At 41.4% G+C, this 27,992-nt stretch overlaps 1 protein-coding gene and 1 pseudogene across 2 annotated transcripts; one reads left to right on the forward strand and one right to left on the reverse strand.

Moving 5' to 3' along the window:
- Positions 1-2,069: 2,069 nt before the first annotated feature.
- Positions 2,070-18,119, reverse strand: LOC119732300 (annotated as a pseudogene).
- Positions 18,120-19,792: 1,673 nt separating this feature from the next.
- On the forward strand, positions 19,793-27,946 carry LOC119726633 (patatin-like phospholipase domain-containing protein 4). 2 transcript variants are annotated; one of them, XM_038198400.1, is made up of 6 exons: positions 19,793-20,105; positions 23,321-23,510; positions 24,843-24,962; positions 25,627-25,833; positions 26,946-27,011; positions 27,195-27,946. In XM_038198400.1, the coding sequence occupies exons 2-6, from the start codon at positions 23,325-23,327 to the stop codon at positions 27,564-27,566; spliced, it is 951 nt and encodes a 316-aa protein (XP_038054328.1). In that variant the 5' UTR covers positions 19,793-20,105; positions 23,321-23,324; the 3' UTR covers positions 27,567-27,946. The 2 variants fall into 2 exon arrangements, with proteins under 2 accessions (XP_038054328.1, XP_038054320.1); XM_038198392.1 differs by having other exon boundaries at positions 19,793-20,102; positions 23,320-23,510.
- Positions 27,947-27,992: the final 46 nt, after the last annotated feature.

Raw genomic sequence — 27,992 nt, forward strand, 5'->3', positions numbered from 1 at the left:
ACTTTGGGAAAAATGTATCTCATAAAAACGAACTTTGGGAAAAATGTATCTCATAAAAACGAACTTTGGGAAAAATATATCTCATAAAAACGAACTTGGACAAAATATATACTTGATAGCACTACAGGGCTTTCGTAGTATAGGCTGATTCAGTACACAGATCCTATAGGTGTTATTCTCGTTAAACAGACTATGATATCACATAAGACACATAAGAGGGGAAAATGCACAATTGACGATAACATTTGCTAACTATTTTGGGGGTAGAAATCGTGATTTAGTAGTCTTCTCCAAATCAAGTAACATATTACTTGAAAATGGGTATTTTAGATTTAGTCTGGTCCCTTCCAATGTGATGTATTTTAGCAAGCTGATTAGGCCTAAACTTGGATCAAAAACAAATAAACAATTTGAACCTTCTGTTCGAATGAACTAAATTTACAGCACTTTCATTTCAAAATTGAAAGCCATATGCCCACTTCTTCATCTGAAAATTACATTTCTATAACTTCTGACTATTGACTTTGCATGTACAATGTACATGTAATTCAAGCTAACTTTTGAGATATCTTTTGATAAATTCCATGCAACTTTGTTTTTATAGAGTTATATTTATATTTTATAATAACAACACCGGTGAAAGGTTCCAGTACATGTACATACATATATACCACTATTACCACCATCACTAAACCTTACGGCATTACAAATTCCTAATCCTAAAAAAAGACACACCTGGTATTAGTACATGCAACAAATTTTACAAATGTATGCAACGTGACACCAAAAGTTATCGTTCAAATGCACATGTTACATTTTCAGAGATATACGAAGGAATACACATCTGATTTGGGACTTAATTTCTTTGTGATTAAACACACATACAACACATGTACACTTGTAACTTTAGTGATAGTTTCCAGCAAACAAACAGGGAGGGGGGGGGGACGGTGTTACTTTATACACACAATGTACTATACAATTCGCATCGGGTGCATAATTTCTTCCAAACTGATGGTTTTACAAAAAAGTGTGCAATCGTCGGAAATTGACATTTTTTTTCACGTTAAATTGAGCCCTAACAAGTTGTCGAGAACCAATTTCGGTTCGTCTTTGTGTAAACCACGATAGGAAAACCAGCAGTGTGTAACTGCAGTACTCCCAATACAGAACCATTGAAGCTAATAATAGACACAAAAAGATTTTCATTCTGCCAATTTGGTTGAGCAATTCAGCATCGGCCTAGATTCTTTCAACCGGGTCCTACATGTACTTCGTTCATGTCCCACTTTTTTCACGTCTAGTCTTGGCGACGTGGGTGTACTCCACATAATGTATTAATTTTGTTGAAACCACAGTGCCATGCGCATACACATTACAACAAAATATTTAATAAAAGATCCTGGTAATCTCCCCCAGCAGATTATGGTTTACGTTTTAAGCTAACTGTTTGACATGACGTGCAAAATTAACAAAATATATAGAGATATTCTAATAGATACATGTCAGCGATACATTTGACTTGATATAGTACTTAACCCTATAAAAGGGGCCGGGTTAATATTATTACCATCTCACAGCCGGGGGGGGGGGGGGGTGATTCTCGGCCATCGAGTGACGAACAAATTGAAACTCCGTACATGCATATAACAACTTAATATATACATACCCAAAACATTTCATGACTATATGTCAAGGGTTTTGGAATTATGTGTAATTAATTATTCATATGCACCAATGGTAATTCTGCTTTGTGTACACTACATTATGTGGACATTCAGTTTTCACGGCGCGTAGCGCCGATAAAAAAAATCGCTGAGGGAATTTTATGTTTTTGGTATCAAAGATGCGCAAGATTCGAGGCTAAAAAGTCAGGAAAGCTCGGGTCGGGAAATTGTTTTTATGTAAGGGTATCGCGGTAAAAGTTGAGGGGGCGACCCTGATTTTCTTTTTATTGCAATATATATGCCCCGGCCCTTTTAGGGTTAAGGGACCAATGAGAAAACAACTCCAACATGTTATGAGAAAAAAACTCCAACATTTGTTCTTGTTTCCATTGTGAGAAGTCTTCACCGACGACCCTTCCGAATGGGTTCTTTAATATTAGTTGATGGTGGTGTGATAGAAGGGGTGTTCTGGTCTGGACTTGATCGTTCTGTTTGTTGGTCGTGAACCACTGGCAACTCCTGATACAGACCGTCATCTTCAAACACGTGACTCTCCACCTTGTTTCAGTAAAAAATAAATTGAAGCAGGAAAATGTACTTTTAAAAGGTTTTAAAAGTTCTCCTCTGTTTCACTTTTAAATGTGAGATTATCATCAGCGTAAACGTAACTGTGCAACACTGTCGGTTCATTATTTCAAAGGTGAAAATAAATCGATGTTTTTTTCACAGTTCTTTCGCAATTTTTCATGATTGTACGATGAATAACGTCATATGATGAGTTTCAAATCTGCAATACTATACCGAAGTGGTGCTCTCGTACTTCTAGCAATCTGTGTATGCCTTTGTTCAGGGCGCTTATAGCTTGTCAGAAGTAACAATTACGCATGCATGGGCTGAGATCATAGCAAGTGACGGTGTGGTTGGATCTGGCAAATATCGAGACTTCGAAATTGCAGAAGGAACCTCATCTCTCTTCTTTGCGGGTTATGTGACTATTTCCTGCTATTAACTGAGCTGAGATTTTGCTATGACTAAAAATGATTGTAAAGTTGAACAGAGACATTTTCTGAATGAGAATTTTAACATGCAACCTCCGAAGACATTTCCGTAGATTTGTGCACAAAATTGTTTCCATCTTTAATGTCACCTAGCCCTAATTTACCTTAACCTACCCCACGAATGTCGGTTTATGTTTTGGACCACGAGCAATCGATCTAGCCTATTTTTCTTTTGCCTCTCAGAGGGAATGTACAACATTTGCTTTTGCTGCAATTTTCAGAAATAAATGGATTTGGAGGATTAGTATGTTATAGCAAATATTGTTAAACTGACTTGTTTCACGTTTTGTGCTTGTATATGCTGGAAAAACCAAGAAAACCAATCATGTTCTTGTAGTCTGGTTCCCTTGACCTTACTTAAGATGAAACGGAAAAATGTAAAGACTTTGGGAAATTGTAAGGTCAAAGATCACTCTAGCAGGCTTGTACCCCTTCACAGGTGTGTAATCAATTGCAAGGAAAATGCGGAAAAACTAAATATGAAAATATAGGACCAACACTGGTAGGCCGACCATCGTTGGAAAAACAGGTTTTTTTGGAAAATGTCAGCACATCGGGAGCCACAATTTTACAGGATGCTTTAGACTGTCATTCCCTAACAATTCAGTAAGGTATTTCGTGATAATTTGATCATTTCGGGTTTTTTATGTTTGCAAATGTTGTATCTTCCCTTTAATAGGAGCTGTGACATTACGGAGACATTAAAATGTCTCCCTATAATGTCAGGTGTCTCCCAAAGGTATAATTAATGACGACGAAAGGTTTTCCAAGGGTACCATTAGCAGGTATTCATGACCCTTTATTAAATATTACCTCTTTAAGAGAAGATGGCGGAGTTGCTGGTGGGCGTGGTTGGCGCAGTTCCGATTGATGTTTCAGTTTTCAAGCAATCACCATGGCAATAACACAAGCAATAACAATCGCCGCTGCTGGGATGCAGGCCACCATCACCCATTTCACCAGCTCTGGGTTTATGGCAAAGGAACAACATTTCAAAGTCCTAGTTAAAATCATATTTTACATATTTGTGTGTCCATAGCCTCTTCTTTGCACCGATTTCATGGACTGACTGACTCACTCACAGACTGACCGTCACTAGTGAGCAATGAGCAAATTTGTTTAGTTCAAAAATTGAATTGAAAAACTCCAAATTAAACAGTGTATTCATGAAATGACATCACAGCAGCAGCGCCCTCAGTTGCCCGGAAAAAACACGGAAATATTTTAACAATTCTAAAGAATTGCACAATTTCAATCAAATGAACCAAAACGGGATGTCAAATACTTTCCATACATTGAAGAGGAACAGAAAGTTGCAGTGTTGCACAAAATGTGTTGGTAAGAAAAAATCATCTCACTAAGCCTTTAAAAATAATTTAAGTAACACTTAATGAAATGTATGGATGAATGGTCATTCAATTGAGTGCGTTACAACCCAGCAGGAGTTGTGAGATGCACATGCAAATAAGAATCACAGGGAGCAAAGCAGAAAGCTGAATCCCATTTAGTACGTGGTTACATAACCATGAAAATGCAAATCATAAGTACAATGGAAAATTCACTGAAGCCTGTACAACCAAGACGTACAGGGAGACATGTGAAGCTTCAGTAATAGTTGTGCCAGCAACAAGACAGCAGCCATTTTGTGCATGGCAGATTCAAATTTTCACCGCCGCCGCCCCCCCCCCCCACCGTCCACTCACTAAAGCTACTATAATCAGCATCAACCGGGATAGGAGTTCTTAAGGTGTAAATTTTTAATGAATTAAGTTGCAATGAGTATGCGAGGAAAAAGAAGATCAAAGGAAATGACAGATAAAGGTTAACTTAAATATTATGATTTAAGCTCACGACAATAATTACTTGAATTAAACCGTTTTGGTAGTTGACAAGGCATAACGTCAACAGGTCTTTAACCAAATAAAATTGTCATCTGTTTTATCTGATATTTTCTAACTATCAAGATGAAAGTAAACACAAGACACTTGATGATTAACAAAGGTCAAGAATCTTATAAATATTCTATGTATTAAAAAAACTGAAGCAAAAGGGTGTGACTTTAATGTGTTAATATAGTAAAAGTTATATTTAAGAATTATGAAAGGACTCCTTAACCCCACAAGTCATGCCGTAATTCAAAATTACTTATTGGTGAATAAATGACCAGAAAGACATAATAATACTTACGCGGTGCCTCCGGCTCCACGACCTGCAGTTTCATGACGATCTCTCTAAACACCGTCCTTTCGTCAAGGAACATCACCCTGCACGCGACGCTGCCGTGTCGATCCTCCGGGAGTATCTGAAGGTTGATATGGCTCGAAGTATCCCAGTCCGTGTCGGTCTCAGCTTGGCGAGACCGGCTCCAATCCGCAGGAATCTCTCTCTGAGTTGTTCCCCATCTGCCCTTGGTGTTGATCAGCCAGGTGATGTTACTGGCGGGATTCGAACCGGAGGCATTGCAGGTGAAACGGTAGTAACGCCCGACCGTGACATCGGCGCTACACATCGAGTCACTCTCGCAAGAGTGGGTAGAGTTCACATCTAGAGTCACGCGCTTTGGTGGATCTGAAATGAGATTGTTTTGTTTTGTTTTGTTTGTTTTTTGTCGGAAATAATTCAATAACTAACCTGTCGGTGGATTTTTTTTCGTTCGATGTCTCAATCAAAAGTGATCAATCATAATTATAAGCACTTTAAACCAACACTCCTCATTTACTAAGAAAAACTGACTCTGTTAATTACTCGGATTTTCGTTCATTAAAGTTCACACCCCATGCTCTTGAAAAAACGTGGGTTTTTTTCTCTCAACGAATTTTATATTTTTATTCGTAAATTAAAGTTGCCACCCATGCTTTTAAAATTTTTTTTTTTTCTTTAGGAATTTTATATTGACTGTTATGTCCAAACGAAAGATTTGCTTTATTCCTACTCTGGGCACCTAGCTGCAACCATTTGCAAAATGGCTTTCATTTAGGCCAAATAAAAAAACAACAAGTGTAGCGTTCTCGCCCGCTTCCTTTATGGAGGCCCCTCCTTTCTTTTTTTACACCGAAAAAATGATAAATTATAAAACGGTAACATCATGTTGGCCTCTTTTTTGTTGCATCTAGCCCATATAAAGCTGGTCATTTCCTGAGTCCAATGGCGGCCATTTGAAAAAAAATGGCGGCCATCTTACCAAATAGCCCGGTCGGGCGACCCTTTTGGAGGAAAAAAGGGCCTCCCGCTTCCCTTTTTTTCAAAAAGGCAGGACGCTAAACATATTTTTTATTTGGCCTAAGTATGCACAATGAACCCAATGAGAGCTGTATTATTGGCTGGCAGATTATGATCAATTGAAATGTGTGGAGAAAAAAATCAACAACAAAATGTCTGTAGATTTATTTTTCGTTCGATGGCTCATTCAAAAGGGAACACTTTTATACTGCTAGGAAAACAGCAACTGAAACTCGAAAGTCACTATGTCACCAAAAAGTGTCCGTCTGACTGTTTTTTAACCACAACACCCAACCTCTCAATATTTTTGATTGTGCAGATACTTCTCATCCTTGGACAAAACCCCTATGAGTTGCATTTAATTTCAGTCACGCATCACTGCACAATGGTCAATTGATCACAACAACATTTTTGGACACTGTGACTGAGTTCTTTGCCTAAATCAATTTCAGTGATGTGTTATGTTAGCTGTGTAAAATCCTGCATGTTGTGAAAAAAAGCTGATGTGGTTTGGGATTGGAATCATTTGCCCTTGAGCATTCAACTGAGGTCTTGCCATGATGACTGACAGCCAGGCAAATGATTCCAATCCCAACTGCAGCCCTTTTCACAACATGAAGGATTTAACACAGCTAAAACTGGTGAGAATCCATGGATTGCTTTGAATAGTATAATGATCAAATTTTGGGGTTCACAATTTTTAACAGAAAACCACTAAATTGAACAGTGTCTTCCTCAAATGACATCACAACAACGGCGCCCTCAGTTGTCCGGAAAGGCATTTAAACATTTTAATCAAAGTAACCGAGAAGCATTGTGAACAGTTTTCATACATTTAAGGCCAAAAAAAAAAGTCTCCGGTTTCTGGTATGCGCGCGCGTCGCCGTAGCCATGCGCGTCGGCAAAATGAAAACGTTTTTTTTTCAATGAATGATGATGTCTCAAAACCGCCAAACTCACTGGTTTGACTGGAATCCTGCTACTGCACAGTTTTAACGTGTTTTTAGATGGGGTTATGATCGAGAATAGGCTTTATGTGGCCTCTCTGGACTCCCATATATTTGCACTAAGTTTAGTCGGGCACCCTTTGCAGTCATCAGCCGACATTTGAAGCAAAAAAGTCAAGTAAAAAAAAAAAAAAGCCGCGTCGCCGCACCACTTTTTGGACAAGCTCCATACCAGAAACCGGAGACTTATTTTTTTTGGCCTAAGAGGAGTATAATAGATAGTTGCACAAATGTATTCTTCAGAAAAATCTATCTCATGTTATAATACTCACGGGGTTCCTCCACGGGCTCCACGACCTGCAGTTTCATGACGATCTCTCTAAACACCGTGTTTCGTCGAGGAACATCACCCTGCACTCGACGCTGCCGTGTCGATCCTCTGGGAGTATCTGAAGGTTGATATGACTCGAAGTATCCCAGTCCGTGTCGGTCTCAGCTTGGTGAGACCGACTCCTATCCGCGGGAATCTCTCTCTGAGTCGTTCCCCATCTGCCCTTGGTGTTGATCAGCCAGGTGATGTTACTGGCGGGATTCGAACCGGAGGCATTGCAGGTGAAACGGTAGTAACGCCCGACCGTGACATCGGCGCTACACATCGAGTCACTCTCGCAAGAGTGGGTAGAGTTCACATCTAGAGTCACGCGGTCCGGTGGATCTGAAATGGGATTTGGGGGGGGGGGGGGTCGGAACAACCATTAAGGAAAATCATAATTATATACTATTTAAACCAACGCATGTAATGTACTTTTTAAAAATATATATATATATATAAAAAAAAAGTTGCATACAAATTTTCAATTAACGATTATTGTCTTCAAAATTGTATTTTTTTCCCGAACGAAATGCATTGTTCCGACTTTGGGCGTCTGCAACCCTCTAAAAAAAAATCTTTTATTCAGTGCGCACAAATGAACTCACCCTGCGTGAGCCGAATGGACCGATCCAGTAAGCACCGCCCCATGGTATTCTGACCAATCACAGCCGTGATTTATGTCCGACATGCGTACACAAAAGTCCGGCATGCGTGCACGCGCGTATGATGAGCGCGGCAGGAAAATGCAGTGTGGCATTGGAGAGCAGCACGTGTTATTTTGCCAAGTGCGCAGTGGGCGGGGCTTACTGGATCGGTCCATTATTGTCTGGCAGCTATTTGATAATTTGAGTTTTGGGGAGAAATAATTCAATAACTAAACGTCGGTTGTTGTTTTTTCGTTCGATGTCTCTTTCAAAAGCGAATAACTCTATATGACTAAATGTATAGGGAGACACGTAATCGTAATTTCTTCGAAAATAGGGAGACACCGGTCATTAGGGAGACACATAACTGTCTCCCTAATGGCACAGCCTTCCTTTAGAGGATTTTTTTGTCGCCATTAGGTTAAATTTGTTGCTCGTGTATTATTAGTAAACGTACCGAAATTTGTGGGAAAAGCACAAGGGAATATTGGGTTAGGGCACATTTAAGTTTGACATTTTTTTGGCACGTCTATGGGAAAGTCTCCCTAAAGACCCATTCCCAGTAATTGTTAAGAAAAAAGCAAGTGACCAAAAAAGATATATATATATTTTTCGAGGTAAAACTCAAAAATAGCTCGGGGAATACATCTTTAAAGGCAGCTTACACATGACGTCGATTGTCCAAGTCGCATTTTTGCTGAAGCCATAATTGACCACTACACACGACAGGACTGAGCCCGACATATTTCTGTACAGGGAAATATTGAGGACGTGTCTCGATGTGGATGTCTCTCGAACAAATTGACTGCTGATCAACCTGCCGTCCAGAATCCAAACGATGTAATACGGATCGTCTCCGCTCATGTCGTCTCTCGTTACGATACACGCGAACGAGATCAAATGGCCCTCCAGTTCGTAACGACTCGTTCTCGACAAACTCACCTCCACAGAACGCACTGAAAACAAATGGAGTACCAATAAGGCCAAAAAAAAGCTTCAAATGTCGGCTGATTACTGCAAACGGTGCCCGACTAAACTTAGTGCAAATAATTATATGGGAGTCCAGAGAGGCCACATAAAGCTTATACTCGATCATAACCCCATCTAAAAACACGTTAAAATTGTGCAGCAGCAGGATTCCATTCAAACCAGTGAGTTCGGCGGTTTTGAGACATCATCTTTTATCGAAAAAAAAAACTTTTTCATTGTGCCGACGCGCATGGCTACGGCGCATATCAGAAACCGGAGACGTTTTTTTTTGGGGGGGGGGGGGGCTAACGAGGCTATCTTGTGCAGCACTGCAGCAATTTCATTTGACACCATCACATCGTCTTTGATACTGCAAAACAGGTGTAAAATGCCGGCATTCCCAGTTTATACACAACAAAAACACCACTGTTTTGTGATGAGCGTTTTACTTGTGAGCGTTTTACTTCTGGCTTGACAAAAATTCCCTCACATGGGTTTAATTCTGTCACGAGTGCCAGAAATGAACGAAAGGATTGATTACTAACAGACTATATTTTACATTTTACAACATGTCATAAAAAAAGAGAAGAATGTCACACTCACCGAGCAAAATGGCTCCAAAGATGGCAGTACAAGATACGATTAATTTGGTCATCGCCATTTTGTTTACATACTGCAGTGAGTTTCTCTAGCACTATTTCCGTGATATAATCAATTTGTGCATCGCTGACAATCTTTTGCTTTCATGCAGTTTGTTGTTTCGGTTTATTCATTTATTTTGGCACGTTTGCAGCGCATGGTACAGTTGTTTCATCCTTGGTCAATGTTTGTACCTAAAGGGAAACCTTTAAACTTCAACAAAAACATGAGCAATATCGAATCATGAAACCATTAGTTTTGTTTTTATACGTTTGCGATATGAAAACCAAATCAATCTGTATCACACAAACTCCATGGCCACGGACGTCTTCTGTTGGGTTAATTTTCCCTGATAGCAGTGATTGCATGGGCGAGGTTTAACGCGTCACCACTACAGATTGCGTCGGTTATTCCTGGTGTACGTAACGCGAACAAAGCCTATACAGTCGTTGTAATATATACAGCACGGAATGATCTATTTAATATTTCACGCGTCTGCCTTCTCTAACGTGCGCTTGTTTGTGCCTAAGGGCCCTGTCACACTTCTGCGTATCCTAATTCCTTATGAGGTGCGCATTGACATTTTTTTCATGCGCAGTCGTACGCACAATACGCACCTCATATGCATCTCTATCGTTTTGTGTAAGTTTTATGTACGCAGGCATACGCATGGTACGGCCCAGTACGCTGGATAGTTTTGGGCATGCACAAAACTACGCTGCGTACGCTGGTACGCAGGTCATAAGTTATAAATACGCAGCGTATCGGTCCCGCATCGGTCGAGCGCGGTGCGAATACGCTATGTGTTTAAGGGGGATAAGCCGTTCATACGCGGTAATACGCTGACCTCTATGCCCGCTGAACGAACTCATATCGAATGCCGACGTATTGCACGAATTAGTACCGCTCATCCTGCGAGCGGGCAGCGCATTGTACTTATTCGTAACTTAAGAGAAACGCACAAATAGCGAACTTGCGCACTGCATACGCAACTCATACGCATCTCATACGCAGTGGATGCGCTGAATTCGTTACTTGTTCGCTAGATGTGCGTCGCACATAAGTCAAAGTAATCAACAAATTTTGACGTTTTTGATCGTACGGCTGCGTATTGAAAAAAATTGATAAGGAACTCATAAGGAATTAGGATACGCAAAGGTGTGACAGGGGCTTTAGGGCCCTGTCACACTTCTGCGTATCCTAATTCCTTATGACTTGCGCATTGACATTTTTTTCATACGCAGTCGTACGCACAATACGCACCTCATATGCATCTCTATCGTTTTGTGTAGGTTTTATGTAAGCAGATATACGCATGGTACGGCCCAGTACGCTGGATAGTTTTGGGCATGGACAAAACTACGCTGCGTACGCTGTTACGCAGGTCATAAGTTATAAATACGCAGCGCATCGGTCCCGCATCGGTCGAGCGCGGTACGAGTACGCTATGTGTTCGGGAGGAATAAGCCGTTCATACGCGGCAATACGCTGACCTCCTATATTGGACGTATACATAGCGACGTATTGCACGAATTAGTACCGCTCGTCCTGCGAGCGGGCAGCGCATTGTACTTATTCGTAACTTATGAGAAACGCACAGATGGCGAACTTGCGCACTGCATACGTTACTCATACCCATCTCATACGCAATGGATGCGCTGAATTCGTTACTTTTACGCTAGATGTGCGTCGCACATAAGTCAAAGTGATCAAAACATTTCGACGTTAATTGAGCGTACGGCTGCGTATTGAAAATTTTTGATAAGGAACTCATAAGGAATCCAGATACGCAAAGGTGTGACAGGGGCTTAAACAGTAAATATTTACAGTACATGTACTTTCATATATACATAAAAGGTACACTCTAAAAAGTGTGTTTAGCAATTAAACACTATCTTGCTATCACTTTCTAAACATGTTTAGAGGCTAAACATTACGTGTCCAATTCCTAAACATCAATGTTCAATTGCTAAACACTATCCATCCTTACTCTATAAACATGTTTAGTATTTAAACATGTTTACAAACTGATAGCAAGAAAGTGTTTAGAAAAGTGTTTAATTGTTAAACACAGTTTTTGCACATGCCCATTTCCTCGTTTCAAAATTGCATTTCTTTTCTTATTAGATTGACCCTATAGCTACCGGTACGTACACTAACTTTGGAGCACTTACTTTTTCATTATCTTCATGCGGATTAAATACAGTCTGTCACTATGCCCGTTATGCTAAAAACATGTACATGTAAGACATGTTTACTGTACAAAACTGTTAAAGTGTGACAACAAAATTTGTCCTGCGAAAACTAACATATTACATTTTCAGAATTCCGACGTACATTTGATTTGTGTGATTAAACACAAAGAGCATCAATATCGGACGAGTGATAGTTTCAATCAAAAACAACCCAACGATGTACTTATTATGAGCTATACAGCTCGCGCGTCGAGTGCATATCTCTCTAAAAAAACATGACCATCAGTACGTGGTCCTTACAAAATTTGCGCAATCATCTGACATTGATTTTCTCACGTTAAATTGCGGCACTAACAAGTTGTCAAGAACCAATTTCGATCCGTCTTTGTGTCAGCCACGATTGGAAAAAAAACACAGCAGTATGTAACTGCAGTAGGCCTACTCCCAATACGACATGGATTCTGGATTTTGCCAATTGGGTTGAACAATTATTCAGCATCGGTCTAGATTGTTTCAACTGGGCCCAACTTCGTTCAAGTCCCACTTTTTTCACGTCTGGTCCAGGCGTTGATGGGTGTATTCCACATTATTAACTAGAAGGCACTCAAAGAGCGCAAACCCCCACAATCCCCCCCCCCCCTAGTGTCAGTGCACCCAAAAGAAGGGTGCATACCTATGTTCCCCAATACCGATGTTCCCCAATACCGAAGGATTTGGGGGAACATCGGTAGTGGGGAACATCGGTATTGGGGAACATTGGGTAGATCCCCAAAAGAATTACTGGCATATCCACTGGACTTACATATCATAATGTATCGACACTTAAAATTTGAACAGCATTTCTCATAGTACCTCTAAAAAATAGAAGCTAGCAGATTTTCAAAGTGTATCTAGCAGAATTGTGCCATTTCCATACGGTCAACCTGGTTGACTGTGCGTGACTGTTTACATTAAGGTCGTAAAACAGAGATTTTCATGATCTATAGCACATTTGCAAATACAAAATGGTGAAGAATCCTTAAAAAAAAACTCAGATCCGGATCACTTCCAGAATCTAATCGATTTGTACTTGTACCAAGGACCGCCCCAATTTTTTTTTCATGAAAATTCATCCAAAAATTGTTGAGTTATCTTGTTCACAGACAAACCAACCAACGCCGATGAAAAAAATAAGCTCCTTGGCGGACAGTACCATGCACATACAACAAAAAAACTGAAACAAATTCTGGTGATCTCCCCAACTGTACTACAGCATATTTAGGCCAAAAAAAAAGTCTCCGGTTTCTGGTATGTGCGCGCGTCGCCGTAGCCATGCGCGTCGGCAAAATGAAAAAGTTTTTTTTTCAATGAAAGATGATGTCTCAAAACTGCCAAACCTACTGGTTTGACTGGAATTCTGCTGCTGCGCAATTTCAACGTGTTTTAGATGGGGTTATGATCAAAAATAAGCTTTATGTGGCCTCTCTGGACTCCCATAAATTTGCACTAAGTTTAGTCGGGCACCATTTGCAGTCATCAGCCGACATTTGAAGCAAAAAAGTCGGGTAAAAAAAAAAGCCGCGTCGCCGCACCACTTGGACAAGCTCCATACCAGAAACCGGAGACTTTTTTTTTGGCCTTATAATTTACTTTTTAACCGTTTGCTATGGCGCGCAAATTTAACAAATTAGAGATATCTCTGTTTCTAATAGATACAAGGTCAGTGATACATTTACTTGATTTAGTACTTCAGGGACCAACGAGCAAACAACTCCAACACATACATTGTTGTGAAACACCGAAAATAAACTGTTTTTTTTCCTTTGACAGAAGTCTTAGTTGATGGTGGTGTGATAAAGGGGGGTGCTCTGGTCTGTACTTGATCGTTCTGTTTGTTGGTCGTGAATCACTGGCAACTCCTGATACAAACCCTCATCTTCGGACACGTGACTCTCCCCCTGGGTTCATTCAAAAAATGAATAATAACAAAAAAAGAAATTGAAACAGGAAATATATAATTTAAAATATTGAGTTCTCCTCTTTCACTTTTACATGTGATGTTATCATCAACGTAGACGTAACTAATGTGCAACACTATTGGTTTGGTTATTTATTATTATTCTTATTATTTACTCTGCCAACAAATAAACAAAAGTACAGTGGCATGAGCAAATGTATATCATAAAGTAAACGAAAACTGGAAATTGAAAAAGTATAACCAGACAAGACTGATGGGACTGAAAGATGCGAGAAGGAATGGGCCGGGGGGGAGGGAGGGTGGACAGTTTGAAAGGAGAGAGGAGATAGAGGAACAGAAAACAAGGACAATAAAACATTCCAAACCAGCCAGGGTAAGCAAAAGTGTACTTAAACACTGTAGCCCTAAGGCCTGCCTACTCATTTGAAGCCTAAAACGAAATCGATGATTTTTCACACTTTGTTTCGCAATTTTCGATTGTGCGATGAAACATGTCTTTGGATGAGTTGTAAAATCTGCAATGTTATAATGTTATATGCTTTCGTTCAGGGCGCTTATAGCCTGTCAGAAGACTATAACACTTAACACAGGCATGATCTGAGATCATAGCAAGTGGCGGTGTGGTTAGGTGGTTAGATCTGGCAAATATCGATTATCGAGACTTCGAAATTGCAGAAAGAATCCATATTCACCTCAGTCTCCTCCGTGTGGGTTATACGACCATTTACTGCTGTTAATTGAGTTGAGATTTTTCGATGACTAAAAATGATTGAACAGGGACATATTCTGAATGAGGATTTTAACCTGCGACCTCCGGTTTAACGTATATAAATACTGACGAAAAATGTTCAGATGACCCTTTATTAAATTTACCTCTTTAAGAGAAGAAGGCGGAGTTGCAGCTGCTTGTGGGCGTGGCTGGCGCGGTGCCGATTGATGTTTGAGTTTTCGAGCAATCGCCATGCCAATTACACAAGCAATAATAATCGCCGCTGTTGGGATGCAGGCAACCATCACCCATTTCGCCAGCTCCGGGTTTTCTGGCAGAGGAACTGTAGGCCTATCTCCTACGTAAAATCGTATTTTGCGATTTGTTAGAATCGTATTGTTTGTGCCCAGTGTCTTCTCTTTACAGCCATCTCACCGACTGATGATTCATTGACTGACTGATTGTACCTTGTCATTTTTAGGGTTCAAAATTTGAACAGAAACCCCCTCAATTGAGCAGTGCCTTCCTGAAATGACATCACAGCAGCAGCGCTCTCAGTTGTCCGGAAAGGCAATGGACAATTTTTAAATATTTCAAGAAGTGCACTTTTCAATCAAAGTAACCAAAAGGGATATCTAATAGCTTTCATGCATTTTATAAGAGGAGTAGAAAGTTGCACGACATGTGTTTCTAAGAAAAGTCATCTCATGGAACCTTTGATAATACTCACCGGGTTCCTCCACGGGCTCCACGACCTGCAGCTTCATGACGATCTCTCTAAACACCGTGTTGTCGTCAAGGAACATCACCCTGCACGCGATACTGCCGTGTCGATCCTCCGGGAGTATTTGAAGGTTGATATGACTCGAAGCATCCCAGTCCGTATCGGTCTCAGCTTGGTGAGACCGGCTCCTATCCGCGGGAATCTCTCTCTGAGTTGTTCGCCATCTGCCCTTAGTGTTGATCAGCCAGGTGATGTTACTGGCGGGATTCGAACCGGAGGCATTGCAGGTGAAACGGTAGAAACGCCCGACCGTGACATCGGCGCTACACATCGAGTCACTCTCGCAAGAGTGGGTAGAGTTCACATCTAGAGTCACGCCATTTGGTGGATCTGAAATGGGATTTTTTTTTTATAGTTTTGGTCGCATCAATCATTAGAAATCATCATTGTCTATAAAACCAACATATCTAACGTACATTATTCAGTGCACACAAATGAACTCATCCTGCGAGAGCCGAATTATTGTCTGGCAGCTCGGATAATTCGAAGTTTGTGGAGAACTAATTCAATAACTGAACGTCGGTGGATATTTTTTCTTTCGATGTTTCATTCAAAAGTGAATAACTTTAATATTGCAAAGAAAATAGCAATTGGAAAAAATATATTTTTTTCGAGGTGAAACTCGAAAACATATCACGGGGAAATGCATATTTAAACTTACACATGACGTCAAGTGTCCATGTGGCATTTTTGATATTGAAGCTAGGCGAGAACACCTCGCACACCAGGACTGCACCCGACATGTTCCTGTGCAGGGTAACATGGAGAAAGTCACTCGTCGAATTACTTAAGAGAAAATTGATCTCGCTGGTGTCCAGACTCCAAATGATGTAGTATGGACTGTCTTCGCTCATATCTCTCGTTACGATACATGCAAACGAGGTTGTACGGCCCTCCAGTTCGTAACGACTCGTTCTCGACAAACTCACGTCCACAGAACGCACTGGAACACAAATGGAGTACAAATCAATAACAAAAGCACTGGGGATATCAGGGGCCAATTTCACGGCGCTGCTCAGCACAAACATTTGCTTAGCACAAAAGAGAGTCTGGCTTATAAAAGCAGGTTACCAGCCAAAACTCCATGTGATGTATATTGCTCGTGATTAGTATTCAGCTGTTGTGTGCTTAGCTTGAAATTCGCATGGAGTTTTGGCTGGTAATCTGCTTTTATAAGCCAGACTGTTTTTGTGCTAAGCAAATTTGTGTGCTTTGCAGCGCCGTGAAATTGGGCCCAGGTTGCAGACCAGAAAATACTGCCATAGACTTCAGTGGTAATGACGCGCACTTTCGAAAATCGTTTAAAATACTCACATTAACTCTCCAAGGTGTTTGAGAAACACATCAAATTAAAGCTTATTTCATCATCTTTCATTTTCTGTTAATTTTGGGGAGTTAATCAATGACTTTTTGAAGAGACTTTCATCCAAATATGATTACCCCTAAAAGAAGTCAATGGAGCCCATCGCCATTTTGAAAAAGGCTGCCTGCGCTCCATTGCTAAATAGAGCCATATAGGGCCAAGGGCGGATCCAGGGGGGGCCAAAGGGGGCCATGCCCCCCCCCCAAAAAAAAAAAAACGAAACCAATTTTTTATTTTTTTATTTTTTTTATGTGACATCGCAATAAAGGCAGGCAATGAGTACACCACCATCTTTTCCTCAAAAAACATTGGTTAAATGGTTTAACCCTAAAGGGGCCGGGTTATTTTGACCATCTCTCAGCCGGGGGGGGGGGGCGGATTCGGCCCCCCCCCCTAAGATCTCGGCCATCGAGTGACGAAAAATTTTGAAACTCGATACATGCATAGAGCAACTCTTCCTTGACATACCCAAGAAATTTTATGACTATAGGTCAAAGGGTTTTGGAGTTATGGCTAATTAATTATTCATATGTACGAATGGCAATTCTGCTCTGTGTACACGACGTATATGCGAAAATTCAGTTTTCACGGCGCGTAGCGCCGGAAAATTTTTCGCTACGCGGCAACCCGAGGTCCGATTTTTACGTTTTTGGTATCAAAAGATGCGCAAAGCTCGAGGCTAAAAAGTCATAACAGCTCGGGTCGCGAAAAAAATTTTTTTAGAGGCTATCACGGAAAATGTTGAGGGGGGGGCGGATTCCGCCCCCCCCCGGCCCTTTTAGGGTTAAGCGGGCCCCGAACCCCACGCCGTAATTTTTTTGACCCACTTTTTGGGGGACCAATTTTTCTTTTTTGGCCCCCCCCAAAAAATTGTGTTCTGGATCCGCCCTTGTATAGGGCCTTATTTCATCCCAATTTCACAGAAATAAGAGCTCACAGTCCTCTGCACGGCTTCCACCCTTCTTTACAAACCCTCAAGTTCACGGCCCTCCAAATGCTCTAATACCGGAGATTTTGAGGGCACCCAAAGTCGTGATTTGGTCGGCGTTGGTAATTTCGGGCCTATTTACTGGTCTGCACCCATCAGGCCCGGATTTTCAAAAAGATCGGGGGCCTACAAACAAAGACATACGAACATATTATACAGTGTGGCTTGGCTTGCTTAGTACAGCTCAGAACCAACATGAGCTGGTGCCGGGACGGCGTTGGGCCTACGGAACACTGGTGCCTACAGGGCCAACGGAACACTTAATCCAGCCCTTGGTGATATTCACATCTTGTGCAACAGTTTCATTTGACACAAACACATTGTCTTTGAGACTGCAATTTCACAGGTCTAAAATGCCGGCATGTCCAGTTTACAAAAAACAAAATAGTGTTTTGTGATACGATGTCTTGAATAATAAACGTTTTACTTCCGGCTTGACAGCAAATGGGTTGAAAGCTGTCCCGAGTGCAAGAAAGAAGCCAAAGGATTGATTAATAAGAGACTATCTTTGTCATTTTACATTTAAAAAAAAAAGAATAACAAACTCACCGAGCAAGATGGCTCCAAAGATGGCGGTAAAAAACACGATTAATTTGGTCATCGCCATTTTTAAACGCTGTGTATAATAATTTCCTCTCATATCATTTCTGTGGTAATCATTTAGGATCAATGATGTGCATGGCTGACAATCTTTTGCTTTCATTTTTGGTCACTTCGTTTAATTTATTTATTTTTGGCACGTGTGCAGCGTAAAATAGTACCGTTGTTACATCCCTATTCAAAGTTTGTAGGCTATCCAAACGAGAAACCGTTAAACTTAAACAAAACCTGCAGCACCATCTGATCGTAAAAAAAATGGTTTTGTTTTTATAGCGTTTGCGATACCAAATCAATCCCTATCACATAAACTAAAGCTACAAGCAAAATAAAAAAAAAACCTTTTAGCAAATGAAATAAGGAAGTAAACGGAAAGCAGTAGCATGCATCAGCAACATTTTCATAGGACATTCTGGTTAACTGCCTGTTTTTTTTTTTATTCATATGGAAACATTTCGTGCTGTATGACCCTTTAAAGTGCCGCCTTTAGGTTGCAGGCCAGTAAATAGGCCCGAAATGCCAACGCCGGCCAAATCACGATTTACATGCTCTCATCATTGTTTTGCTATTAGAGCTTTTTGTGGGCCATGAACTTAAGAGTTTGTGAGGGAAAAAAACGGTGTAAAGGCCGAGTACAGGACTGCGAGGTCGTATTTCTAAAGTGAAATTTGAATGGAATTGGGCCCTAAAATTGCTATGTTTTGCAATGGAGCGGAGGCATCATTTTTCAACATGGCGATGGGCTACGGGACTTTTTCTAGGGGTGACTATCTTTGGATGGAATTTTCTCCCAAAAGTCACAGGTTAAACCCAAAAAAATGAACAGAAAATGAAAGATGATGAAATGAGCTTTAATTTGATGTGTGTGTCAAACACCTTGGAGGGTTGTGAGTATTTTTTTTCCTGAATTTCGGATTTGGGCATATTTAGTCTGGTTCCCAGACCAAAAGATTCCGACTATTTCTGATGAATTTTAGGTCAGGTAACCTCTGCAATATATATATAACGGCACGTGACCAAAACAGGAGGAATATCTCCCATTTCCGAAAATGTCCGAAAGTTTTGCCGATTGCATTTCGTCGACAATCTCGGATAGCGCCCGGGTATTTCCGGGTGTAAAGTAGGTTTTATTTACCTGCCATGCTTATTAAAAAAAAATGAGATAATAATTAATATTCATTGCTTCCATTAAGAAAGCTCGAAATTCAATGACGACTTTGTGCATCACGCATGCACTCGGATCGTACGAGGGGTGAGCTTTGCTGCTTCGTGTACTATTTTGAATCTGACGACGGTTGCAAACTCGGCGTTGTCTCCATTTCGGCTTCGCCTGCTATTTGGGTCCGTAACTTTGAAGATTCCACATCAACATTAGTAAATGTTTCTTACAGAAATATCAAACTTTATTATATATGAAGCAAGTGATGAATTCGATTGGAACATTAAAAGCTTTTTATGATAAAAAACCAAACCGGAAACGGAGCCGAGCTTTGCAAAAAGGGTCATTATGTTTATTTTTAGCCCTGTGGCGGTTACCTGACCTACAATTTAGACGTCAGAGAGTCGGGGAATTGTCAGGTCAGGGAACCAGACTAATTAAGGTCCTGTTTCGTACGCATGCGTCATGAACACACACTGAAGTGTACAAAAATCTGTCCAATGAGAGATCATAGGAATTAGAGGTCGCTCACGACGCGACCTGCAGTGCACGGGGCGCCCTGTATGAACCAACACTGTGCTAAAGAGCTGACAGCGGGCGCTCTATTCTCGAACACCGGGGCGCTTTTATGTCCTTGCTCGGCAGGTGGGCACTTTCACTTTTTACATCGGAGTTTTGTTGTCTTTTCTTTTCAGTTTCTGAAATCCCCGTACAGTTGTCACACACGGTGCATGGAGAGTGACAGCGTATTTCCGTCAGTGATTGGAGTAGTGACCCTGGCCCTGTGAAACTGTTGTCGTATGAAACTCGGTGTCATCTTCACAAGGGGAAAAGGTAAGGACGAAATGAAAATACGAGTTTGAATTACGTGATTTTGTTTGTCACTGCAAGTTGCCGAACAATTTGCTGAATGGAGATTTTTTTAAAGGCCATATCGGTAAATCCAAAGTACAGCCAAAGATTTGCACATGTTTTATATTGGCCTATAAATCTCAGGTTGTTGTTGGTCACATGAGGGCCAGCCTTTCGTTGGTACCCGTCAATGACTGACTTTCTAACCGACTGACTGATTGACTGGTTGTCACTTGTGAATTAGAATTGCTTAAGTCTCACTTTGGTCTAAAAAAATGACTCAGATTACTACCTTGACCAGCTTCACTAGTCTTGTATGATGATTTGTTTTAGCGAATAGCGTACAAATCTAGAAGGGTAAGTAATTGTGGAATACTTTGCGAGCCGTTCAAGTGTTCAGTTTCAAGATCAGTTGCGTTTCAAGTTTAATTTGCCAGTCGAAATTAAACTTTTAATTTGTAGATCAGCTCGAATGACTAAACCACGAAAACATGTCAAGCCCGCTGCACTCCGTTTTTTAGATGTTGTGAACAGCACCACCAGCTATAGCGCGGTGAATGGAATAACTGAATTCGACGCCAGTGGCCCCAGGGTTAAACTTTGTTGCCGGTTGCCAAAGCGACGTAACCTCTAAAAGCAGAGGCCATACAAGTACCGCGTGTGGGGCCTGCCTCTCCGAAGTAAATGCATGACTAGTTCACTTGTATAGGCTGATTCGGCACACAGATCCTATAGGTGTTATTCTCGTTAAACAGACTATGATATCACATAAGAGGGGAAAATGCACAACTGACGATAACATTTGTGTAAATCATCTGTCCGGTTTTAGATTTTGACATATTTGAATGACGATCAATCCATTGTAAACTCGAGTGAAAAGTCGATCTATTCAATTGACTGAATTTCAGTCACTCTAATGTAGGCCTAATCTTGTCCTTTGTTTAGGATAATTTTCACTAGAGAAGAGCACATTTTTTATTTTTGGAAATAAGGCAGACCCATTTGATGGTTCGTTTTGTGGTCAAAACCAACAGCCGAATTCTATTTGGGCGTAAAGATTCTGTGTTTCGCAGTGTACATGTAGGCAGTTTCTTGTTCGTATACAGTATTTATTTATGTTCAGCATTGTAACACCACAATACAAGCAAGAGCTAAACAACCACTGTATATGCTGCGTAAAAGCTCGGTAAATACGTATACACGGCTCGTATATAGTGCCTGCCACACGCTTATTTATTTAGTGCTACCATCGATTTGTTGTATTTAGTTTAAGAGTCCTGATTCATGTAAATTTTAAACGTCTGGGCATGGGCACAATGGAGCAACCCTGAAAATCGATCGAACACCTGCAGTGCGTGCTTTGCAGGGTGAAATTACTTCAAAAGTGGGTTGACTGGTGGAATTTTGAGGGAACAAGGACTATATCCCTTAGAAACTATGATAATGTCACCATTTTTATGGTGGTAATATTTTGCGTATGTAAATGCAGTATAATTGGCTTTTTGTCCTTCACCTGCGTAATTTTGTATGAACTATAATTGTTTTCCTGTGTGCTTGCGAGAAATGAATCACACGTTAACCCGGGTGGGACTCGCACCCACGACCTCCTGCTCGCAAGTGCAGAGGCTTTACCACTCGACCATGAGAAATAAAATGACTATAGGTATGAGTTGACATGCATTGATGGCAGATTCACCTTGCCGACTTGACAAAATCTTCCAGTTTCGTTGTTGTACCGTATCATAGTGATGCAATTTGTACCCTATAACTGTAGACATAATGCTTAGAGTATTGGTGGATAGTGTTTAGCAATTGAACATTGACGTTTAAGAATTGAACACATACTGTTAAGCTTCCAAACATGTTTACGATGTGATAGCAAGATAGTGTTGAAGTGCGAAACACAGTTTTTAGAGAGTAAAATAACTGAATTTGAATTTAAGTGTAGCAGCCATTGAAGGACATTGTTGTAACAATGGATTTGGTATGCACCCGCAGTTGTGAAATTTCCTATGATCATCTCCCCTTAACACCATCTTCATTCAGTTGTTCAAACAGATCCAAACAGATATAGAATTCGCGCTTTGAAAACTCTTTTTCCCGAGGCTACGCATGAGTCGTCAATATTTGCCGTTGTTTGTTAAGGATTTTGCTTTTCTACACCAGCTTAGCACAGAGATCTTTGGGCAAATAAGATAACTGAAAAGCAGTCGCAGACAACCACGATAGTCTGAGATGTTATTAGCGTCAGCGGGAAATGTGATCGATCATCGCAGTGTCTAATACAACTCGGCCAACCCCCTTCGCCACTGGGCGTAAATCCCGGGGGATGGGGTTATTATATATCCCTCCCCCACTTTTTGACCGGGGGGGGGGTCTATTGAATCGTCCCCCACAATTTTTGTGAAGAGCAAAAGAATGCGGATTTGAGGTGTTTTTTCGAACATGCCAACAACCGAAATGTATTCAACAGCACTGAAAAGTGGAGAAACAAAGTACACATCTTTTAAAATGCGCTCTTTTGATGTAGGCCTAAGCGCCAGTAGGTCTATACATATTATATCGATATACATCTATATCCCGAAGAGCGTCCCTAGTGTAATGTGATGTCCAGCTCCCCCCCCCCCCCAACCTTCGCTTTTCGAATTTGCACTGCCGGGCAATATTTAGATTTTGGTCACCCCCCCCCCCACACACACACACACACAAACACACCCCACATGTTTACGTTACGTACCTAGTGTGGACATTCCCTTGCTTTCGTGTAGTTAAGAAAAACCTTTTAAAAATAATTCATTTTATTCTCACTGTGAAAACACTTTCTATCAATTTTTTTCTATGATTCCCTTTAGTGTCTCTCTTCATTTTGCCACAGATAAACCTAACCCAAAAATGCCTCTAAACCTGTCCTCCAGAAAGGGGGGGGGGGGGGGAACACTGTGTGGACTTGCCCAAGTCCACACAACGCCGCCTCTACCTGGTTTATGTGGACCTGTTTTGTTCGGAAGTCCACACAGTGAATGTAATGCTAGAACACACTCGACGGTGTCCCGGAGGGGGGGAGGGGCGCCAACAAACGGCTGGATAGCTCAGTCGGTAGCACCGGAACGGCAATCCGGAGGTCGCAGGTTCAAGCCCCGCTTCTGATCGCTCAATTTCTTTGATCAACTTTAAACTATTGATCATTTTTTTCACACAGTTAAGATGTCGTCCGACCATTGCAATCTCACCTTCGCTGGCACGTCTTTCCTGGGTGTCTACAACATCGGCTCGGCGGTGTGCATGTTGGATTACGGCAAGGAGGTGGTGCGTCACGTGCGGTCCTACGGCGGGACGTCAGCGGGGGCCAGCACGGCGTGCGTCATGCTCAGCGCGCCGGAAAGACTCCCCGTAAGTCCGAGGCTGCTATGCACTGACAGAAATCTACTGTTGACTGGTACTTAGTTTCAGTTTTTGTGATCTGGATATCTTTTCCGCTAAGCAGCATGAAATTGAAAGGGCAATAATCTTGGGAACGCGGGAGGATATATTCTCCAAAGGTGCACTGATCAGTTAAAATTGCCACAGCCAGTACCAATGAGAAACAGCCTCACTCAAAAGAAAATGGGCAGATGGCCCGGGGTTGATATTTTGCCCAATGTAATTGGTCAACATACCAGATGCCAATTCTCTCGGGCAAATTCTTACCAAAAATTGGTGCCATTTCTACCCGAATTAATACCGGCGTATTATAGCGCACGTATCTACCAGCAATTAGGTACTCAAGGCGCTGGAAATTATGTATATTATTAAAGACAGGTAAATGAAGTCTATGAGAAATATGAGACCCATTATGTAGCACCTTATAAGGGTTTACAAGGTGCTGCGGCGCAAATTGCAGCCACTGCCAGAAACACCGGGGCAAACCCCTTCTCTAAGCGATAAGTGTTACTGGGTTCTTTAACGTGCCTTACACAACACACCGGCTTTACGTCCCATCCGAAGGACGAAACAATAATGGTAAAGTGCCTTACTCAAGAGCACAAGCACCACGTTCCCACGGTCAGGATTCGAACCCATGTACCACGGCACACGAGTCGAACACCGCAATCATTGGACCACAGCACCCCATAACCAACAATTAGGTAAATTCATACCAATGTCGGGTGAATAACATTGCCCAACACTGTTCTATCTTCGCAATTCTCCAAGGTGTTCAAGACAAACATCAAATAAAAGCTTAATCATTTTTCTGTCATTTTTTTAACGGTAATCCAAGGCAGGCCTTTTTGAGATAAAGTTTATTAAAGGATTTAGCCCATGGAATTATGGGGGTACTCCTATATGACAGCACTGCCCTGCTCACAATTGTAAGTCAATCAATCACTCAGCCAGTGGGACAGGTGCCAAGAAAACACTAGGCTGGCCCTCTGGGACCAGCAATGTCTGTAAGAACACAAAGATGTTTAAAATCCAATTTCGAGTTACTTGCTTACTTAGTCCTCTTCATCCCTAGTGGGACATAAGGCCACAATGATCTCTCTCCAATTGGTCCTGTCCTTTGCGATGTACTGTGCTTCTCCCCAAGTAAGATTCATCTCAGCAAGCTCTGCCATTACTGCTCTTCGCTAATTTCGAGTTATATTCTGATATATGCTGCTGCTTTAAAATAGCCAGAAGCGAGGAAAATATTTGAATTTGTTTGATTTTCTTGACAACAGTTTTCTTATTCTTCATCATCAGCAATATCTGCAGTCGATTTACGGCCTGGCAGCCTCGATTTCAACGATGCAATATGGCGCCGTGACCCCTGGCTATGACCTCATGAGCGACATCCGGGAAATCCTCCAAACCCACCTGAAGGTACATGAGACAACAATGTGAACTGTTGTGATTTTATTAAATACACTGATTTGGAGACTAGTCATTTATTACAGGTATCGTTTGACTAACCAGATTAATCAACCTCGTTCCCAGGTCTACTTTCGACCACAGTCGGACGTTAGTAGAGCAGCAGCTTGTGGTATAGCGAGAGAGCTGATAGTGGAAGCGTATTGCTCGACGCTATGGGGACGAGGCTGCAGTTTAATGTTTTATGTGTATAATGTTCAGAAAATACAAGAAAAACCCAGGTCATTTTTTAGGCCTGTGCAGCTGTCACAGGCCAGGCCTAAGTGCTGGCTATGTTGTGGCCAAGAAAAAAACCCGTAAATGTATCTATACGTAGCCGAATGAACGCATTAAGTAAATTGCGAACTGGCTTGTGCCTATAATTAGCGAGTGGAGTATTTGTAAAAAGAAAAGAAAAAAAAAAGCCGTTTTGCCAACGATCGCTCTGCTGGGAGATCGTTTGAAAATGATACAAATTCCTTCTTTTTTTCTTGACAGCTCACCAGTCGCTACAGTTTCACAAATGTGTCACACTAATACTTTAATTATTCTTCTCACAATGAGGTAAGGTAAGTTAGTAATGTAACGATTTTTCCCTCCCTTTTGTTTGGGCAAATATTTCCCACTTCTTTTAAAGGAGGACGCTCACACGCGCTGCACAGGGCGCCTCCATGTGCCCATCATGGAGTTAGTCTCCATGACCCCTGACCCGAGGTCAAAGACGACCGCCATCGTGCCGCGGCCGACCAAGAAACCCAACGCGCTGGAATTTGGCGGGAAAACTTGGGCGTGCGGCGACAAGAAAGTGGTGACCAGTTTCAGCAGCCGGGAAGAACTGATTGAGGTAAGAAAAAAAGGAAAGGAATTAAGGCAGGAAGAATTAACAGACCAACTTTGCTTATATAGTCAAATTTATGCGCGCATGCGCATTAGCAGGCACCAAGGCAAGATCAATATGCAACGCATTGGTATAAATAGACCTACACGGGAGATCGAAGAGTTTGGTTGAATTGTAATTTATTATTAGCTAAGTTCTCTGATGCCTTCGTTTGTTTCCATGTTTCAAATGTAACGTTCATGAAAAAAAATCTTTGAAGCCTTGAGCGCGTTTGGAGATTGAAACTTGTGTGGCTGCCGGATAAACTGGTCATTTTTGTTTTATAATCGACCTGTTTTTCAAGAAGATGTAGATTTGTTACTTTCTTTCTTTCATTAGATCCCTGGAAACAATAGAAACATTGTTCAATTTGTTGCTCAATTAAAGTCTCAAGACCCGCATTCCCAAACCCCGTGCTGAACCATTTCCGAAGCATTTCCGAAGAAGGTTACATGTGTACATCCTTATCGAAACATATACAAAGGGCGAGTAAAAAAAAAAGGAAACCCAAATGGCAGGACCATTTTTTTTAATGAAGTTCTGCATGTAGCACTTTCAAAATCTAGGATATGAACGCCCAATTAATAGCCTAAGCTTTTGATTGTACAAGAATCGTTCAAATCACTCATATACTTTTCAAGTTACGGGATTTTAAACACAACCACCGTTTTAAAGCTCTGTCCACGGATCACAAAAAAAAGGTAAGTGTTCTTTCAGCAAAACGAAAACCATTCACATAGGGATGTACGTGAATTGTTTTCGTTTTACTGAAAGAACACTTATACTTTGTTTGTGATCCGTGGAAAGAACTTTAAAACAGAGTTTGTGTTTAAAATCCTGTATCTTGAACAGTACACGAGTGATTTGAATGATTCTTGCTCTAAAAGAAAGCTTATTAATTGGGCTTTCATATCCTAGATTTTGAAAATGCTACATGCAGAACTTCATTACAAAAATGGTCCTGCTATTTGGGTTTCCTTTTTTTTACTCACCCTGTATACACTCCTTTTATCACACAAATTTAAAAAAAATAATACAACTCGAACTAAGGCATACATTTCATGTTTTGTTTCTTAAAGGTTCTTCTAGCCAGCATGTATGTGCCGTGGTTTAGTGACTGGAAAGCTCCGTCTTACCAAGGAAAGGTAAAACATTTCGTGTTGACCTGAAACACCACTAGATGAAAGCATTGCTTCTCCTTGGGGAGAAAAATGGTACATGTATCTTTCTTGAATGTGTATAATATTAGCCTCTGTTCCATCCGTCCTGAATTATCTTCCGGCACAAGCTTGCTTTAATAATGACACAGATGCCATACATCTTTTCAGTTCTGGGTTGACGGATCGCTCCTCAACACCAGCCCGGGCGGGATCGAGGATCTTCGATTCCCAGCGGGCACGCTCATCACCATCTCCCCGAACAAACAGGCCGCGCACTCCCGCCCGCAGGACAACATCACCTCCACCTGGAAGGACATCAGCCACGAGCACTACGAGGCCTCGCCGTTCAACATGTACAGGGTCCCTATCAGCTCCGGCTCATCCGGCGGCCTGGAGTTCGTCCTGAACCCGCCTCCCAGAGACGTGTTGGAGAAGCTGTACGACCAGGGCAAGCTGGATGCGCGAGAGTTTCTGAATAAGTACGGGGTGTACGAAGGGCCGGTGGCCGATAAAAGACGAACTGATGGGCTGATTGGTTAGGGGGGGGGTATCTGTTGTGTTTAATTGAATTGTGACTATTGATTGGTCCTGATGTCTTAAACAAACCGTTTAAATTTCAAACGGAAATATCAAACAATATTTTAATACAACCAAAAGAATAGAGTGTGGTCAGCGCCAAAAAATACAGTCCTAGTTAAAGCCAATTTTAAAGGAACGAAACAGACGTGCTCGTTGTCCAGATCACAACTGAAGAAAAACCTCTTATGATGAATTGAAATTTGTTTCACTAATCACTGCCGTGATGTTGTAAATAAGCATTTTAAATTGCAAGAGGAAATGTCAAACAGTCATGGGCGTCGCGGGGGGCGGGGCAAAAAAGAAAGAAAAAGAGGCGCGGAGTCATATTGCTATTAATTTAATGGGGGGGGGGGTTAAATGTCCCTGCCCCCCCCCCCCGAAAAATTT

Source organism: Patiria miniata, unplaced genomic scaffold (assembly GCF_015706575.1).
Source record: "Patiria miniata isolate m_02_andy unplaced genomic scaffold, ASM1570657v1 HiC_scaffold_1, whole genome shotgun sequence".
NCBI lineage: Eukaryota > Metazoa > Echinodermata > Asteroidea > Valvatida > Asterinidae > Patiria > Patiria miniata.